At 48.0% G+C, this 17,069-nt stretch overlaps 1 protein-coding gene across 1 annotated transcript in view; it reads left to right on the top strand.

The window, feature by feature from the left end:
* TG (thyroglobulin) overlaps positions 1–17,069 on the top strand; it is a gene marked incomplete at its 5' end in the record, with an annotated part of 236,556 nt that overhangs the window by 84,611 nt on the left and 134,876 nt on the right. Inside the window, 6 exons of the mRNA XM_082719073.1 lie at positions 2,179–2,316; positions 3,161–3,337; positions 4,649–4,760; positions 6,610–6,689; positions 7,369–7,512; positions 13,987–14,049. Coding sequence (XP_082575199.1) covers positions 2,179–2,316; positions 3,161–3,337; positions 4,649–4,760; positions 6,610–6,689; positions 7,369–7,512; positions 13,987–14,049 — 714 coding nt within the window. The remainder of the gene's footprint in view (positions 1–2,178; positions 2,317–3,160; positions 3,338–4,648; positions 4,761–6,609; positions 6,690–7,368; positions 7,513–13,986; positions 14,050–17,069) is intronic.

The following is a 17,069-nucleotide window of genomic DNA, read 5'->3' as shown; positions in this document are numbered from 1 at the left end:
GTGAGCTCAACACTCCCCGGGGAGGGGAGCGGAAGAGAGCAGGCTCCCCTTCTTGAGCTTCCTGGTGGCAGGCCTTGCATTTGGTGCTTCTTATGCATCGTCTTGCAAAAGTCAGGGCAACTCTGCTGACTGGTGTCATTGTTCCCACTTCGCCAATGAGACACATAAGGCCTCAGATACCTCAGTATACCCTGGTTAAGCCAGTCTAGCACGAACTAAGCAGCACCAGGGTTCAAGCTGTGGCCAGCTGCCTCTGAAGCCTGTGTTCTTCTAGAACACCAGCCACTCCTTGGCACAGTGTGGGCTCCAGAGCTGAGTCCTGGTGACCCCCAGCTAGTGGAGCAGATGGGTTTTGGTTTGATTTGCAGAGCAGACTTTTTTTTTTTTTTTTTTCCAACTGAGCCAGTATTTTTAACTTAGGAGATTTTATATAAAAATTGAGATTTTAAGCTTCTCTAGAGAAAAACAGAGGACAAGCTCTGGCAGCACTGGTTTCAGATTTCTGCCTGGCGCCGGTCCTTTGAGCTGAGGTGAGCTGCCCTTGCCGTCAGGGGCTCGGCTCTCCCGTTGGCCCCAGGCCCTGCCTAGCACCAGGAACTCCAGCTGACCCCACCTCCCCTGGGACACTTGTGTTTGGGGTTCCCACACCTAAGCCATGCCATGGCGGCGGGTGGTGGGGAGTAGCCTGACCACTCATGGCAAGGTACAGGGGAATGGCTTCGGGGCAATTCTGGACATTCTGTAAAATCCATCATTATACCCCATGTCAGTTCCCATCTATGGAACCATCACACGACTCCCACAGGAAGGACCCCCCCCCCCCCCCCGCAAAATGCCCTCACCAGAAGGGGAGCTGGGCCCTGTGCCCAAGACCTTAGAGGGAATCAGGGTGAATAGACCCAGCTCAGCTCAGGTTTTCCCTTTCCCAGCTGATTACATTCCTGGGCTGAGGAAGATAACGCCCCTGCAGGAGTCACCCCTTTGATCCGCTCCTGTCTGGCCCAGGGCCACTTCCCTGCCTTGTTTACCTGGCCTGTGCACCTCGGTGTTCCTCTGAATGGTCTCCCCATTCAGGGCACAGTGAGGAAGTCTCCCTTCTCCACTCCAGGTCAGTCTGAGTGTTTGAGACCCGCAGAGGGAAGCCAGCAAGGAGAGCCTCCTATCTGGCCAGGCCTGTAAATGGGCCCCAGCTCAACTCCATGAACTGTGTCCCCAGAGTAAGCACCTCTACCAAGTCAGAGCTCTCATGAAGGGCAGAAATCAGCCCTTCACCCCTGGGCCTGGAACACTGAGCCCTTCAGCACTGGAGAGCCTCTTTATAGGGCTACAGAACATCAGAGAAGGAGGGAACAGCATTGGCCTTGAAGCACAGGAGGACTTGGTAGGTGAGGAAGAGGGGTAAGCATGAACAGTGGTCCTGGGAGCAAGCAGTGTGGCAAGGCTTCAGGAGTGAAAGTTGAAGCAATTGGAGATAAATCTTAAGATATAGGTAGAGCCTGGACCAAGAAGAAAGCTTTGACTTCTGTCCTATGGGCAACACAGCACCCAGAAAGAGCCTTCAGTCAGTGATCGTGGCACATGAAGCTATAAGGAGAGACTAAGGGATAGTCAAGCCAGGGCTTTCATGGTTTGGGCAGAGCAGAGCTGAAAGCTGTCTGAGCAGATGAAGGCTGCCATTGGGGAGAGAGGTAGGACTTCCGTGTGGCTTCAAAGGATAGGAGCATCAGTGGTCCACAGTAATAGATTTGACTCCATAACTTCTTAATGGTGGAGTACAGTGCTGTGGTCAGCCCAGACATGTCAAGCAGGCTGTGGGGGCAACAGACAGAAATCCTGTCTGTTGGAACCAGATGGCTCCTAAGATTTCTTCCAAACTGAGAGTCTAAGAGTTTTCAACTCTATAATTTTTAGGACTGTCTGAAACCTCCTGAACTCTTCCTGCCTGGCTTGATGCCCAGCCCCATGGCCTCCAGACATGCTCTGAGTTCACACCACCTAAAGAAAGTGTGTGTGTGCATGTGTGTGTGTGTGTGTGTGTGTGTGAGAGAGAGAGAGAGAGAGAGCGAGAGCGAGAGAGAGAGATTGGGGGAGAGAGAGAGACAGGGATGGTGGGAGACAGAAAGAGAAACTCATTGTGAAGATAAAGCAAAGGAAGTTGACTCTCTCCTTCCTTTTTAGATTTGGCAACAGACCTTTTCTCCCCTGTGGACCTTAACCAGATCACTGTCAATGGAAGCCAGTCCCTGCCCACGCAGCAGCACTGGCTTTTCAAACATGTGTTTTCACCTCAGCAGGCAAACCTATGGTGTCTGTCTCGTAAGTATCCTCTGACCTCATCCTTCCCCTTCTAGATCCTTTGATCAGGCAACACAGACCTGATTAACAACTCTTGATAAATAGATATGATGAAACTCAATGGCATAACTCAGGGATCACTTCAGTATTGTACCATCAGTAATACTGAAGAAAGACAGGATATAACCTATATCTTCAAGAAGCTTATAGGATAGATAAACTCTACTTTACTCCAAGAACCTATCATCCATCCATCAATCTATCCATCCCTTCACCCACTATCCATCTATCCATCCATCATCCGTCCATCCATCCATCCATCCTTTACTCAGCAGGCATGTGCTATGTTCTAAGTCTTGTGTTTGACCTTGGAGATGAGGAAAAAAAAGAAAGAAAATGAATTAACTATGACCCCTCCCTGTGAGGGAGCTACCATATACCAGTGGGAAAGTCTGACATGGTAGTGGGAGCAGGCAAGATCATTCACAGAATTCACGAAGTTTTTACAGTCCTGTGGTCTTTGGTCTGAATATTTCAACTGCCTCTGAGATGGTCTTGGGTAGATCCAGTGGAGTTTTGTCCTGGTTCTCCTGCATTTCTGTGTGTACAGCTCATTCCTCATCCTGCTAGACTCTGCTTTTATTAAGAGCCATATGGGCTCTCAGTTTGATGGAGAGTACTCTCTCCAGCTAGTAGAACCCCAGTATTTTTTCTTGGACCTTCCAGACTTGGTAGTCTCAACTCTCCTGGGCCTCTGCCCTCCCAGGAAGAATCCCCATCAGACATTTCTTCCTTGTAGATCCTGTAGAGGTTCCTTTCCTGAAGGTGTCCCAAGGACTAAAACCCATCACTCTCTTTTTTGCAGGCTGTGTCCAGGAGTCCTCTTTCTGCCAGCTGGCAGAGATAACAGACAATGCATCCTTATATTTCACCTGCGTCCTCTACCCAGAGGCCCAGGTGTGTGATGATGTCGTGGAGTCCAATCCCAAGGGCTGCAGACTGATCCTGCCTCACAGGCCAAAGACTTTGTTCCGGAAGAAAGGTGAGTACTTGGTGGGATCTGCACAAACTGCTTTTCTAGTGGGCTCTGGGCTCTGTGGCTTTAGAAATATCCAGATTAACTTATTCTTTTTATAATTAGAGTAACTCATGCTCCTCGTAGCAATGTGAAGCCATTTAGAAATGCATGAAGCTGATGGAGAACAATCCTGTCCTGTACTCCCACTCCTTAGAAAAAGCCTCTGTTAATGCACATATGAGTTAAAATTCCATTTCACTGTGTACTACAGAAAAAGCCAGCAGTGGCTTTAACAAGATAGCAGTTGATTTGTTTCCTCCAAAGACATTAATAACACTATTTTGGGGGGGGGGGATTTTTCCCCCATGTACTGCTTCTATTTCTTCCAAGATATTATCATGCTTCACTTACTGTTCTATCTGTGCTTGAGGTCTCTCTTAGATATCTGGCAACCCTTGATTTTACACTCAAATATAAGAGAGGGGCCCAGAAACTAATTGGCAGGCTTGGAGTATGTCGTGAGAGCTTGCTGACTTGAAGTTTCCCTGTAGGGTAGTCTAGTTGGGCCACCATTTGGAGAATCCCTCGGGTCATTATTTTTAAGTCTTTCCTGTGTAGGAATCTTATAATAATCAAGGTGGGTCCATGAACCTGGCTGCTATTTGTTTGGACGCCAAATTAGATTGGAAGATGAGAATCTCAACCTTCCCCAAGTGAATGAACTTGAATGAATCCCCTAGTTTCAGTGTGGGACTCCCCCCACAATGGGAAGTCCACCTGTTGCACCCAAGAGATCAACTCTTTTTTGTTCTCTCTGGAGAATAAACCTTCCACCTTCTTCTATGGTGGGGAGAGGACACTTGTCTCCTATGCAAAAGAGACAAAGACATCTGGAAACCTCATTGTTTCTTAAGGAAATTTCCAGCCTATCCTAGTTTAGTCTACCATCATCCCAGTGAAGCCAGTGCTTAAACTTTTGGGGATTCCAGAAGGTGGATAAGGCTGTTTCTTGTTCTTGCCACAGAAAAATTGAGGATTCCGCTTTCTTAGTCTACAAATTCAACTTCATATTCTTCTGTGCGCTTTCTAGATTCTAGAACTTTGTTGATCTATCCCCTCTTCTATTTTCTTTATCCTTGTGGGTGTGATCCTTTACAGAATTCCCCTGACTGTTATTTTAGTGAGATTTGGGAGGAGGGCAAAGGGTAGGCATGTGAGTTCAATACGCCAACTTTAATTGGAAGCTCTCAATCTGATGTACACGTACTCATCCTCATATTTCCATGGATACAAGTTTCTTCCTAAATAATAGAGTTTCTTTCTTCCCCCGTATAGTTGTACTGAAAGATAAAGTGAAGAACTTCTACACTCGCCTGCCATTTCAAACACTGACGGGAATTTCCATTAGAACCAAAGTGCCCATGTCTGAAAAATCCATTTCAAATGGGTAAGCAACTTCAGTCCCTTTAAGTATTTATTATTAAGACTTTTTCTATATCCACAAAGATAACAACTTAATATCAGTTAAAGGCACACACATAAAAAACCGTAAACCCAAAGCAAAGAGAAGGTCATGAGGAGGTGGCCATACCTAAAAACCATGACTTAAGTTAATGAAACACAAAATTTAGCCCTGAACGCCAAGTCAGCTGACACAAAAGGGAAACACTGACCCATGTCTTATCAATAACAATTATCAAACAGTGTAATAAACCAAATCAGCCAAGTCTCACTGTGTTGTATGCAGAGTCTGGAGAGCCAGTCGATCATAATAGGATCATAAGATTATAAGGACTTTTAATTTGACTTATTATTTTTAAAAGTATGTTATGATATATTTAGTTAGTTAGCTGTGATTTACTTGTTTTGATTGAAGGTGACATTTCTGTCAGCCCAGTCTATGAATCTTACCCATCAGAATCACCAAGAGGACTTTTTATAAACCTAGGTCCTTCCCTGGATCTACTGAATCATCATTTCCTGGGATGGGGCTCAAGAATCTGAATTTTAAGTAAGATTCTCCTCCTGGTGATTCCTTTCTATTTTGGAATTTGAGAGTCATTGGTCTATGATCTTTTGGTCTGCGAAGTGTTATTGATTGATGAAACTGTGTCATGTTGCTGGTGTTGAAGATTTGCTTCTGAAGGTGGACTTAAAAAAGTGTTACAGGGTAGATGACCTTAAGATCTGGCAGGATGCTGCCCATGAGGATGGGACAAGGTTAGAGAAGGAGGGGTGGTACAAGGGATCGGTCTGATCCTGGTGTTGGGGACTCAGAGAATGGTGGTGCCATGGGAAAGCATCTCATCCGGGCTGGAACTTAGAATTGGGCTTCCAAAGAAGGAGAACAAAGAGATGGGTGGGCTGGTGGGTAGATGGGCAGGACTCTGGGAGAGGAAACCATGTGGTAAGAGCCCACAGGAGTCAGGGAAGAGATGCACTCAGCACTGGAAAAACTGCCCAAGACAGGGAGGTTTTATCCACTGGGATGTGTCTTGGGTTCAGGGCTCCTAAGACCAGGCAGGAGAATGGCAAGAACGAGGCAAGGTCCCCACCCCAAAAAGGAGCTGAGGGGTTGAGCGAGTCCTTAGGGATCAGAAATAAGTGATCAGAGCTGGGACTTGTGGTCAGGGTGAGAGAAGTTAGAACTGAGCCCAGGAACATTGGCTTGGGCCCACTAAGTTTCTCTAGGACTGGTCGTAGAAGCTGAAGGTGGGGTCTAGCAGCCACCTGAGTTATTAAAGAAATTACGTCCTGGGATGGGGCCTGGATGTGTTGACCCAACAAACAGGGGCATGTTCCCGAAGTGTAATTAGCCTACACTGCAGAGTGGATATGGCAGGAAGCTGAGTCAGGGGACAAGTGCTGGTCTTTGGCAATAGACACCTGGTTGGGTCACTCCGACTGTAAGCTCACAGAATCCCCCATTTCTGCAGATGCCTTCACTACCATCTCATTCTTTTCCCAGAGCCCCAGACTGGACTTTCTCCCAATATGAAAGGATTGTAGGGGCACATTCTGATGCTGGGTGAACTTGGCTTAGAGACTGGGACATAGCAGGCAGAGAATAAATGATTGGTGAATGAATAAGCCAATGAATGAAGGAGAAAAGAGTTGAATTCTGTTTTCAGAAGGAACTCAAAGCTAGCAATCCACTCATGTGTACTGACCAAAGCACCCCCGACGTTAGGGAGTCATGAAGAAAGGAACACCCAGAAATAAGAATGACTGTAACTCCGTAGGTCCCGGGCCACCCACACAAACCCTCTTGCCCTCTCTTTCTGTTCTCATGCCAGCTTCTTCGAATGTGAACGGCTGTGTGATGTGGACCCGTGCTGCACTGGCTTTGGCTTTCTCAATGTTTCCCAGTCAAAAGGTAATAGTGATAATAATTCCGCCTGCCTGTGTGCAGCTCTTTGCAGCCGGAAAGCATGCTCACAACTCTGGTCTTCTTATGCTGGATGGGGAGGTGTGATCCTTGTTCCCAGATGGAAAGTGGGGCCAGGGAGACGGGAGGTGGTTAATCACTGGGATAGCTAGGATAGGTCCTGGCCCACTGGCGCTCCTGCCCTGCTGAAATGGCTTCCTTCCATACTCCTATCTCATTTAAGACTCAGCTCAGGCAGCTGGGGGAGATGAACTCTGGATCCACCCATATGACCTGAGTTGAAACTTGATTCAGTAACTTCCTAGGGGTGGAATCCTGGGAAAGCCACTTAATCCCAAAGTCTCAGCATCCCTTATCTGCAAATAAGGATTCAAATGCTATCCCCTCATGGTGTTACATGGTCCAGTGATATGGTGCAAACAGGACCCTAGCACAGTCCTGGGCACGTGACGGGTGTCCAATGAGGACCATCTGCCTCCATCCCTGTGCTCTTAGATCAGAAGCTTATTGCGGTACAGGTTTTTCATCAGTAGCTAAGATCCCACCTGGAATATGGTAGAACACCCCAAATATCTACTGGAGAATGATGAGTTTGCAGAATTTCTCTCATTTAGATACAGTCTTTCATCATGATCATTTTCCTGGTCCTGGTTCCTCTTTGCTCCAGGAGGAGAAATGACATGCCTAACTCTAAACAGCCTGGGATTTCAGATGTGCACGGAGGAAAACGGAGGAGCCTGGCGCATTTTGGACTGTGGCTCTTCTGACACAGAGGTCCGTACCTATCCCTTTGGATGGTACGAGAAACCTGGTGAGTGACCCATCCCAAACAGCTGTGTGGGAGTCTTTAGTTGACATTTCCTAACCATGTATGAGGATGATGTTCTTGGGCTGGGAAGTAGATTAGCTGGGACTCATTGGGTACACATGACAGAAACTGATTCTGTTCAGTGTAGGCAGAAAAGGAATTTATTAGAAGTCTGCTGATGGACTCAAAGAAAAGATGACTCGCTAGGTCTCAGCGACATGCATGCATTCAGCAGGAAGGGATGGACACATCTCCATCATCAGGTTTTGGTGGCTATAGTCAAACTTTAAATTCAAGGGAGAGAGACTGGCCCAGCTTGGGATATGCATTCTCGCATTGCTAGAGGCAAGGTGGGAAGGCTTGAGTGACAGTCCCAGCAAGACTGGATGCACTGAGGGAGAGGAGGTTCCCCAAGGTACAGTTAAGGTATTGTTACTGGCCAGGGGAAACCAACAAATGTGCCCTCTGCCAAGGTCCCTTGTTTTTTGAAACTTGTTAATCAGGATAGTAGAAACACATGGTAGTCTTGGGACAGGAAAAAGGGGCACCGATGTATATTTGACAACATACATGGAGTTGAGATTTCAGGGTGAAGGCAGGGTTGTATCAGTGTGGACACTTCACCCATCTGTGCTGAGTATATCCTAGCACATTTTAGGAGCTCAATTTGAAAGTGGTGAATGAATGAATGGTCTGCATGTTGTGATGGAGAAGCTCCTATACTCAAATGAAGAGATACTAGTGTATTCCCAACTCTGTCATCTACTGTGGATTTGTCTTTGGAAAACTCTTCCCTTTCCTCGATTTCTCTGTTGGTAAAACAATGAGTGATACTCACTCCGGTCTTACCAGCTTCTACCTTCCGAGTGTGTATCAGTGTGGGTACTCTCGGGAACAATGGGGAGTTGCATGGAGACTAGACATCCTCCCCCTGTGTCCCAGAAGCAAATTCATAAAGATGTCTCAGATACAAAAAGATTGAAAACCCTATCTGAGTAGGTGTCTAAGGGAGAGGCTGAGCTAAGTTTCATTATCTCTGGTCTCTCCTTCTAGTGGCTTCCTCATTAGTTTCAGAGTTGATGATAAGACAGATGCTGGCCCTGCTGGGGCACCTGCGCTGGAAATGAGAGTCCTGGGATTTCTGGCTTGGAGGAATCTCCTTAACTTTGATCTCTATGTTCTTCGTATCACCCAATACAACACATTACCCAAAGGAGGGAAGGAGAGGAGAACCAATATTATTCATGGGTCTGCCATGCGTTCACATGTGTGATGTGTCCCTGCTAGTGCTGGGTCTTCTACATGGGTGTATAATTCACTAAGCCTGGTGCCCTGTGGAGTAGACATTATTTCCTCAATTTCAAGATGAAGAGAGAATGGTATAGAAAGCTGAAGCTACCCAACCAAACCACACAGCGAGAGTTAGGTTGAAAGCCCAGAGCTCATGACCCCAAACTTCACTCTCCTCCATTTCCGTGTTGGCTGGTGGGTCTTCGATATCCAATGAGAGATCAAATGGGGAAATGTCCAGACCCTTTCTCTGACTGGTTTTCTGCTAACTCAATTACTTAATAAGCAATTGACGAGTACAATGAAAAACACAAAAGAAAACTGACTAATAAGCTAACAGACCAAAACAGTCTATGATTTGGCCTCTGGTTTTAGAATCATCTTCTACTTGAGGGGCTGGATGGGGTTTCTTGGTGGAATCTGGCCCTTGGCCCTTGCTCATGAGCCTGCTAATCCCCAAGGCATTCCTTGGCTTTAGGGCAGTTAATTATTAGCAGGTTGAACGGAATCTTCCCTGTTGATGTCTACCTTGAGCATCCTGAGACTGATTCTTGGTCTGAATTCACTCAGTGTTAGGGTCATGCTTTTAGTTTAATTTTAACATCTTGATTTATTTTAGGAAAAACCTCAGAGTTGTATGACAAAAGAATCTCACCGGGTCTCTATTTAGAGAAAAATGTTCTATGTAGGCTTTCACTAACTCACAGGGACGGGAGAAGTGAGTGCCTGCTGAGAATAGCGGCCCCTTGGGAGACCCGATGCTAGCTGTGAGTACTGAGGGCGTTTTGAAGCAGAACTCTTACCCTGCGGAGCCTCCCTGCCCAGCTCTCCTCCCAGCCGCTATCCCATCTCCTCACCCCACCCAAGACTGAAAAACGTCATTTTCCGTCTTCATATTGCTCAGGGAAGAGTTGGGTAAAAAGAAGCTTCAGAAGTAAGCCATTTGTTCAGAAAGATCATGGGAATCAGACTGGAACATTGCAACATCATAGCAGGAGTTGGCAAAGCAAAGAACCCAAAATGCTCATTGTCCCGACTCATTCCATCTATTCTGTTTCTTCTCATCTGATGACACAGACCACTAGCTTTTGCCAATATATATTTTGTAGGGTCAGGCTGGGGACTCAGAGTCTGTCCAGAAACTCCAGGCCAGGGCATTAAGTATTTCGAGTGGTGCTCTCTTTTAGCGAGCTCTGACTGAGCGCGGACCATGCCCAGGGCCTTGGTGTCACCAATCCTGCCTATATTCCTTGCACTCTTCCAGTGTGGCTGGCTGGATAAAGCAGTAGCTTGTCTAATCCTCATAACCCCTGTGAGATGAGGAAAGGAAGGTCCAGGGAGGTTAAGTCACTTGCCCAAAGTCACACAGAAATTGTGTCTTGTGCACCCAACTATGTACCATAATGATTGAGCCCATCAGAAAGAACTAGGTCTGAACTCTGGCTCTGTCATTTGCCTGCCTGTACCTTGAAGGGGGCATAAGACCCTGATCTTCCCCTCTCCATCCATCCTGCACATGAAGCATTAGTTTTTTCAGAAAAATCCTTTGCAAGAATTTCTGTAATAGACTTCGCCCTTGCTTCTGAACCATGGCTTGGCTACTTAGTCTACTGACATCTGTACTGAGTGTTTACCACAGGACCCTGGTGAGCCCCCAGGCTGAGAGCCAGACACAAGAAGCCTAACACGGGTCTCCTTTCCGAAGAACTAGCCCTGAGGAAGGAGAAAGGAAGTGATACTCACTGAGTTCCTACTGCACGTCAAAGACTGTGGGAGCCTGAGAGGCAGAAGTTCGGGCCTGCAGAGCAGTTAGCTGGGCTGAGGATGCAGCTGTGAGAGAAACAGAACATCTCTGAAGCTCGGACTTTATGTCACAAGAGCGCGTCCCTCCTGTACTGATTTACTACCTCCGTATTGGCTCTATTCCTCTCTCCTTGTGAGGAGACAATTATTCTGTGTAATCAGAGAGCTACTCAGGGACATGAGGACAGAGCTCATTTCCGGGCCAGTGTTCCTGTGACAGGATCCACGGGAGCTTCTGGAACACAGAAAGGATTATGCAAAAGTGGCTCCAGGGCAAGTCTGGCCGTAGATGAAGGAGAGCATGCTCAAGGGAGCAGTGGCCACCATGTGGGGACAGGCAGCAGGCCGTGGAGGTGGGGTGCACCATGGTCCTGCCCTCACAGCCCTCAGGCCTTGAGAGACCCAGTTGGGCAAACACACCATAACCTCCATACCGGGTTGCTTGCAGAACAAAGGCCAGAGCTTAGCCTCCTGGGATCAGGGAGCAGAGAGCACCAAGAGGGGACAAGAGAGAGCCCACGGCAGTGCCCTATCTGATTTTACTGTCCACAGTGCACAGAAAGTACCATGTGTCAGCTCAGAGCTGAGACTCATGCTGAACGACTGTGTATGCAAATGAGGCTGTTGGCAGCCCCTTCCTGGCAGTAGGACCCCGAAGGCAAGCATTCTTTGCATCCAGGAGGGGAGTAGCCGGGCAGGTGTTGCTTGTGGTCTGGCAGTGCCCCAGAGCCCAGGGTTTTCTGGAAGGGGAGGGCCTCTGGGGCCCTTCCGTTTGCCCTTTGAAGATGACTAGGGCGACCTGTTCTCTCCCCAGCTGTGCATGGCCTGCAACAGGCACAGGGTCTCTGATTTCTTTATAAAGTCAAATGTGGCTTCTAAAAAAAAAAAGAAAAGAAAACAGTCGAAGCCACATGGTTCCCGCCCTGTGCTAAGCAAATGCGCTTGGACCTTGTAGCGATTCTAGATATGGGAACATAACCTGGGAAGGAAATGAAAAATGCTTCTCATTATGCCTCCTTACAGTCCTCGTGGAAATGGCCACCTATAGGCATGACATGGAACAGTCCACTCTTCATACTCACTCACTTCCAGCCTGGTCCTCAGCACCAAGCTGGCTCTGGGCACCAGGCCGGCATTTTGCAGCAACATCTTCCTTAGTCCCCAAGCAACCCAATGCAGTAGGGCCTGCTGTCACCCCTGTTCTGTGCTGGGCTGACCAGGGTTTCACAGGTGGCAAGGGAGAGGGGAAGCCCTGATTTGCCATGGTGTAAATGTCCCCACCATGGCCACGTAGGCTACCAGCTTGCTCTCTGTCTTATCCCAAAGGCACGACCCTTTTAAGAAATACTATCAGGAGGTGACTGGAAGGTAAGAAAAACAACAGAAGAGTCATGTGATCTGTTCTGTGCTGAGATGAGCTGCACGGTGGGGCTCCCGGGAATGGGCTCTGGCTCGCCTAATGCCTCTGTGACGCTAGACATTTCTATATTTCCCAGTGGTGTGTGGTACAATAAAATACACTGTGTGCTCTGTGTATACCATATGCCTTCCTTACAGTACAACATGACACAATACACCATATAATACAGTACAATAGCAGGACTCCTTGGCAGGCTGCCCTTACCTTGATTCCAAGATAGATTTCCAGAAGCAGAGTTACTGAGTCCGAGGGTGAGAACATTTGAATGCCCTTGACAAGATGGTCTCATTGTTTTCTGAAGGCTTCACTAAGTCTTAGAACCTTTGCTCTGAGAACCACTCTCTTCCAGGAAAGACAAATATTTCAACACACAAACCAAGCTGGCCCGCTGGGTGTAGTAGGGCATGACGGTGGTTAGCAGTTCTGAATGTCGCCTGAAGAGCTCCCAGAATGTTGGATGACCGAAACTAGAGCTCCGTGGTCCCCAAAGTGTGCCCCTGAGAACTTGTTAGAAATGCCAGATTATGGGCCCCACCCAGGACCCCAGGATCTGCTGAATCAGACACTGTGGGGGCAGAACCAGGGTCTAAGAATGATGCCTGGGAGGCAGTGGGTGTTTCCAGGCAGGTGAAACCAAGAAAAAAAAAAAAAAATCCAGCACAGCTGGAGGTTCTAGAACCGAGAAAGGCTGGGTCATGGCTCCCTGGGCCAAAGTGAAGAAGGGAAGGGAGAGGTGGCACTTTCGGCCGGATTAGGGCATGACTCGAATCTAAGGCTTTTCAGGAAGCAGAGGAGGATAGCAGTGGCAAATTGTGTCACTGCAGAAGGGCAATGTTAAGAATGAATAACGGCCAGCATTTATTGAGTGCCTACTGTATGCCTAAATCTTTACATGTGCCAACTCATCTAAACCTTACAGGCCTGAGATATGTATTGTTGTAACCCCTATTTTATAGACAAGGATGCTGAAAACAGGGAGTTGAGGTCACACATAGGGAAGCATCCAAGCCAACGTTGCCCTGGGCCGCTGACCCCAGAGCCTCACCCTTGACCGCTGCACCTGCCCCCTGCAGCTAGGCAGGCATGGAGATTAGTCTGGGCCCCTGGGAGAAAATACTGATGGAGCTTTAGACCCGTTCAGTGCGGGGAGAGTGAGGGGAAGAAGATAGTTAGTGGGCAACCGCCGGATCACCTACTTAGCACGCCTGATGTCTCATGTAATTTTTCTCAGATCCTCCTTTTATCAGTCCTGATACTAGGTCTGGAAAAGTCAGATGACTTGTCCCTCCACATTGTTCCTAAGCGGCACACGGAGATGCAGGTCCAGCTCTTCCCCTGCCTGGCACTCCATTATCTCCGTCCGACCAGCTTCACGGTCATTCTCAAGGTGGACTTGTATTAGCCTCGTGCACATGTGGAAATAGGCTCAGAGGGATTTATTTCTCGACCAGGTGAAGAGTCAAGAAATTATGGCCGTGAGCACATGTGCTGTTCCCCACCTGTCCCTGGAAGAGGGCAGGACTGCACCTGTTCACCCCCAGACTCACTACTGGCTTTGGTCAGGGACATGTATGCAAATGAGGAGTGTGTCCTTTGTCGGCAGAAGCCATAGAGTAAGAGTGAAGTTTGCTGTGTTTCTTTTTCCCCGTTGTGGTGGAAACCAGGGGCATGGCGGAGCGCTCTTCCCCCCGGGATCTGGGAGGGATGACACAGAACCAAGCTCCAGCCCACCTGCTGTGCGTAGGAGGTACAAGGGACAGACCCTCCTGAATGGTGGTTTTAAGCCACTGAGATGTGATTGTCCCCTCGGCCCAACCTAGTCCATCCTGACCGATTCAGGATGTCCCCGGGAGCTGAACAGAGCCTTCCTGTCTTGCAGATGTGATTTCGCCATCACCCCTGAACCTCTGTTAATGCCTTTGAGTGTGTAGGAGAGCTAAAAGTCTGCCTCTTCTTCTTTTCAGTTGCTCAGAATGATGCTCCCAGTTTTTGCCCCCCCGTGGTTCTGCCTGCCCTCCCGGAGAAAGGTAAGCGCGTGCTCTTTTCCGGCTCTCTGAGGAGAGATCCACTTCCCTGTGCCTTCTCCTCTTCCCCTTGGTTTTGCCCACTGTGGATAGCTCGCCCTGCGCTCTCGTCTTGGTTAATTCAAGCTCCTGTCACCTGCACACATGGGTAGACAGGGCAATGCTGGCACCATGCCCATTTCACAGACGAGGAAACCTGCTCTCAGGGAAAAAGGCCTTGACTGATTAATGTAATCCACTGGAAGCCGAGGAGGGTTTAGTCTGGTTTCTGCACATTTCTTTCCAAGGATTATTTTCACCCAGTCCCAAAATGCCCACACATTCCCTGTCCTGGGTCAGTGTGAAGAATGGTGACTCTTTCGTGCCCAGAAGGAAGAACTAGCCATCTCTTCGTGCAGAGAAATGGGGACACACAGTTCTCAGGCTGCTGGGTGGCACAGGAACATCTGAGGCAGTGCCCTACCCCCGGGACTGCAGCCAGGCCCCACCAGCACAGTCTTGTCTGGTCACAAGGCAGCAGGAAGTGTGGGACTGGGGAGAGCTCAGCGCAGGTGAGCGTGGGCCTTGATGCACATCCTGGTTCTGCCTTCCTTAAGTCAGGAAATGACTGCAAGGGCCCAAGCGACGACGTTAATTCTCGTCCTGTGACATGATGTCTGAGGAGCTCCAGACACCTGTCATTAAGATCCTGGCTGAAGAGACAGAATGCAGCTTGTGTAGGAGGGTATCACTTAGCCAAGGCTGTGGCTAAAAGTGTAAACGTCCTCAACAGCCCAGGTTGTGAGAGCTGCTTCCACCAAGTTCAAAGAGCTCACTTTGGAGATCGTATGCACATGTGGATATTTTGTCCGGCACATTCTCTACAGAATTGTACCTGTGTCTAAACAGTTAAAGAATTTATGTCTAGGACTTTGGGTGTGAGAGTCGTATAGGTATTGCATGGTGGCCGCCTTTTGAAGTGCTGTGATGTAGGAGTCACCATTTACCAAGTCGTGGATGGTGGATGGGGAGGGGGTTGCTTGGGGTTGGTTGACACACCCAAGGCCAAGCAGGGAATACATTTCCCAGCCAGACTGTGGTCAAGGTTGATATCAACTTTTATCAAGATAATGTAAAAGCAATTGAAATAATCAAATTGTCCTCAAAGATTTATGGTTTAACAAAACCCAACTGGTTCCTTGTCTCGCTTCTACCACCTGCCACTTCTGCTCCCAGAGCCTACCACGTTTAACTCTTAGAGGTGTCTAGTCTCTTTCTGGTCTCTCTGACTCCTAATAACACGGGGATCCTGCTATTCCTTGATTTATCCGTCTTAGAAGCTACTGTTGAGCTCCTGGCTTGAATGGGGAGGACTTAGGGTTTATCACCCTTTCCAATGTTCCCCCTTCATCTGCAACATGTAGTAATGTCAGGACTTGGGTCAAAACAAGAGTGAGTATTACTTGCTCTGTCCACATACATATGGCTCACGGGGGAGCCCCACAGAGTGGGGACGTTCTTCTGTTTCCATTACCAGTCACTGTGTGTGGGTGGCTCACAGTTCTGCTTCAGACCCATGTTCCACCCCTGCCTTCCATGACACCTCGTCCTTCCTGGGCTTCCTGGGGTGCCCGTGGAACAGACAGGTCACACAGGTGCTCTGCAGGCACCTGGGGATTAGCTTCTCCCTGCTGACATGACTATTAACACACCTCCCTCCTCCTCTCCCCCCTGAAAAATGTGTTCAATTCCCTCACCTGCTCTTTGCTCATTCCCTTTACTTACTTCATTTTGTAGGAGGGAAAGAAGAGAAATTGTGCTGCATTTAATTAAATGCGAGAATATAGTCTCTTTTGAAACTTTTAACACTTAGCGAAGGCTCCATTTTGTCCTCCGCACTGCGCTAAGCATTTGATCTTCACCCAATTCTCGAGAGACCCAAATCTCCTCTTTTAATATCGGTTAGTTGTAGAAAATTCAAACAATGCAGAAACAGAGAAGACAAAAATCGCAGAGTTACATAGACGTCATGCCGGTTCAAACATTGCTGTATTTGCTTCTAATCTCTTTAGGCTTATTCTGTGGTCTCAGGTAGTTGTAAGCTCTCCACAATGTTACTCTTTTGCTTTTAACGAATAGAGCATCCTGTGTATATTTTCAAATTATTGTAGATCGCTCTAAATCATGTATTCACGTATGCATATGCTCGTTCATACATGTATACTCATTCACTGATTCATTCATTCATTCATTCCTCTGTCACGATGCTTCCCATCTGGTGAGGAGGAAGCAGGTAAAGACAGGTCGGTGTCAATTAGCAATGGTTTCTGTACTCTTCGGCCAGGTAGACATGCTGCCCTTCAGTGACTCATTCCTCTATTTTTGGACATTTGATTGTTTATGACACTTCCCCAGTACAGAAGTGCCGCAGTGAATCCGAGTACATAAAGCTCTTCCCAACATCTAGGTTACCTCCCAGAGGCACATTCTCCAAAGCACCATTACTGGGTTTGACAGCTTTGTATTTTTTTTTAAGATTTTATTTATTTATTTGACACAGAGAGAGATTGCAAGTAGGCAGAGAGGCAGGCAGAGAGAGAGAGGAGGAAGCAGGCTCCCCGCTGAGCAGAGAGCCCAATGCGGGGCTCGATCCCAGGACCCTGAGATCATGACCTGAGCCGAAGGCAGAGGCTTTAACCCACTGAGCCACCCAGGCGCCCCTTGACAACTTTGTATTTTAAGACTCCAGGTTTGTGTTGCCACATTGGTCTCCAACAGCTGTTCCTAGTGGCACCCTTGCCAGCAGTGAGTTCATTTCCGTCTCTGAATGTCAGATGTGTACTGTGCGATACGAACAAATCAGAGCACGTCTGCCCTCAGGTGACGAGAGTGCTTCCATGCTGGTTTCGTGATCATTTGTATTCCTGGGACTTGAAGGCCCCACCCAAGAAGGAAGAGGACGTAGAAGTTCGCTTCCCCCTTCACGCATGCAGGCTGTGGATCGGAGCGGAGCTTTCCAAGGCAGAATGACATGTCACAGTATT

This window comes from Mustela nivalis, assembly GCF_964662115.1.
Source record: "Mustela nivalis genome assembly, chromosome: 2".
Lineage (NCBI taxonomy): Eukaryota > Metazoa > Chordata > Mammalia > Carnivora > Mustelidae > Mustela > Mustela nivalis.
The sequence above is the reverse complement of the archived record's forward strand: the minus strand, read 5'-3'. Positions and strand labels throughout refer to the sequence as shown.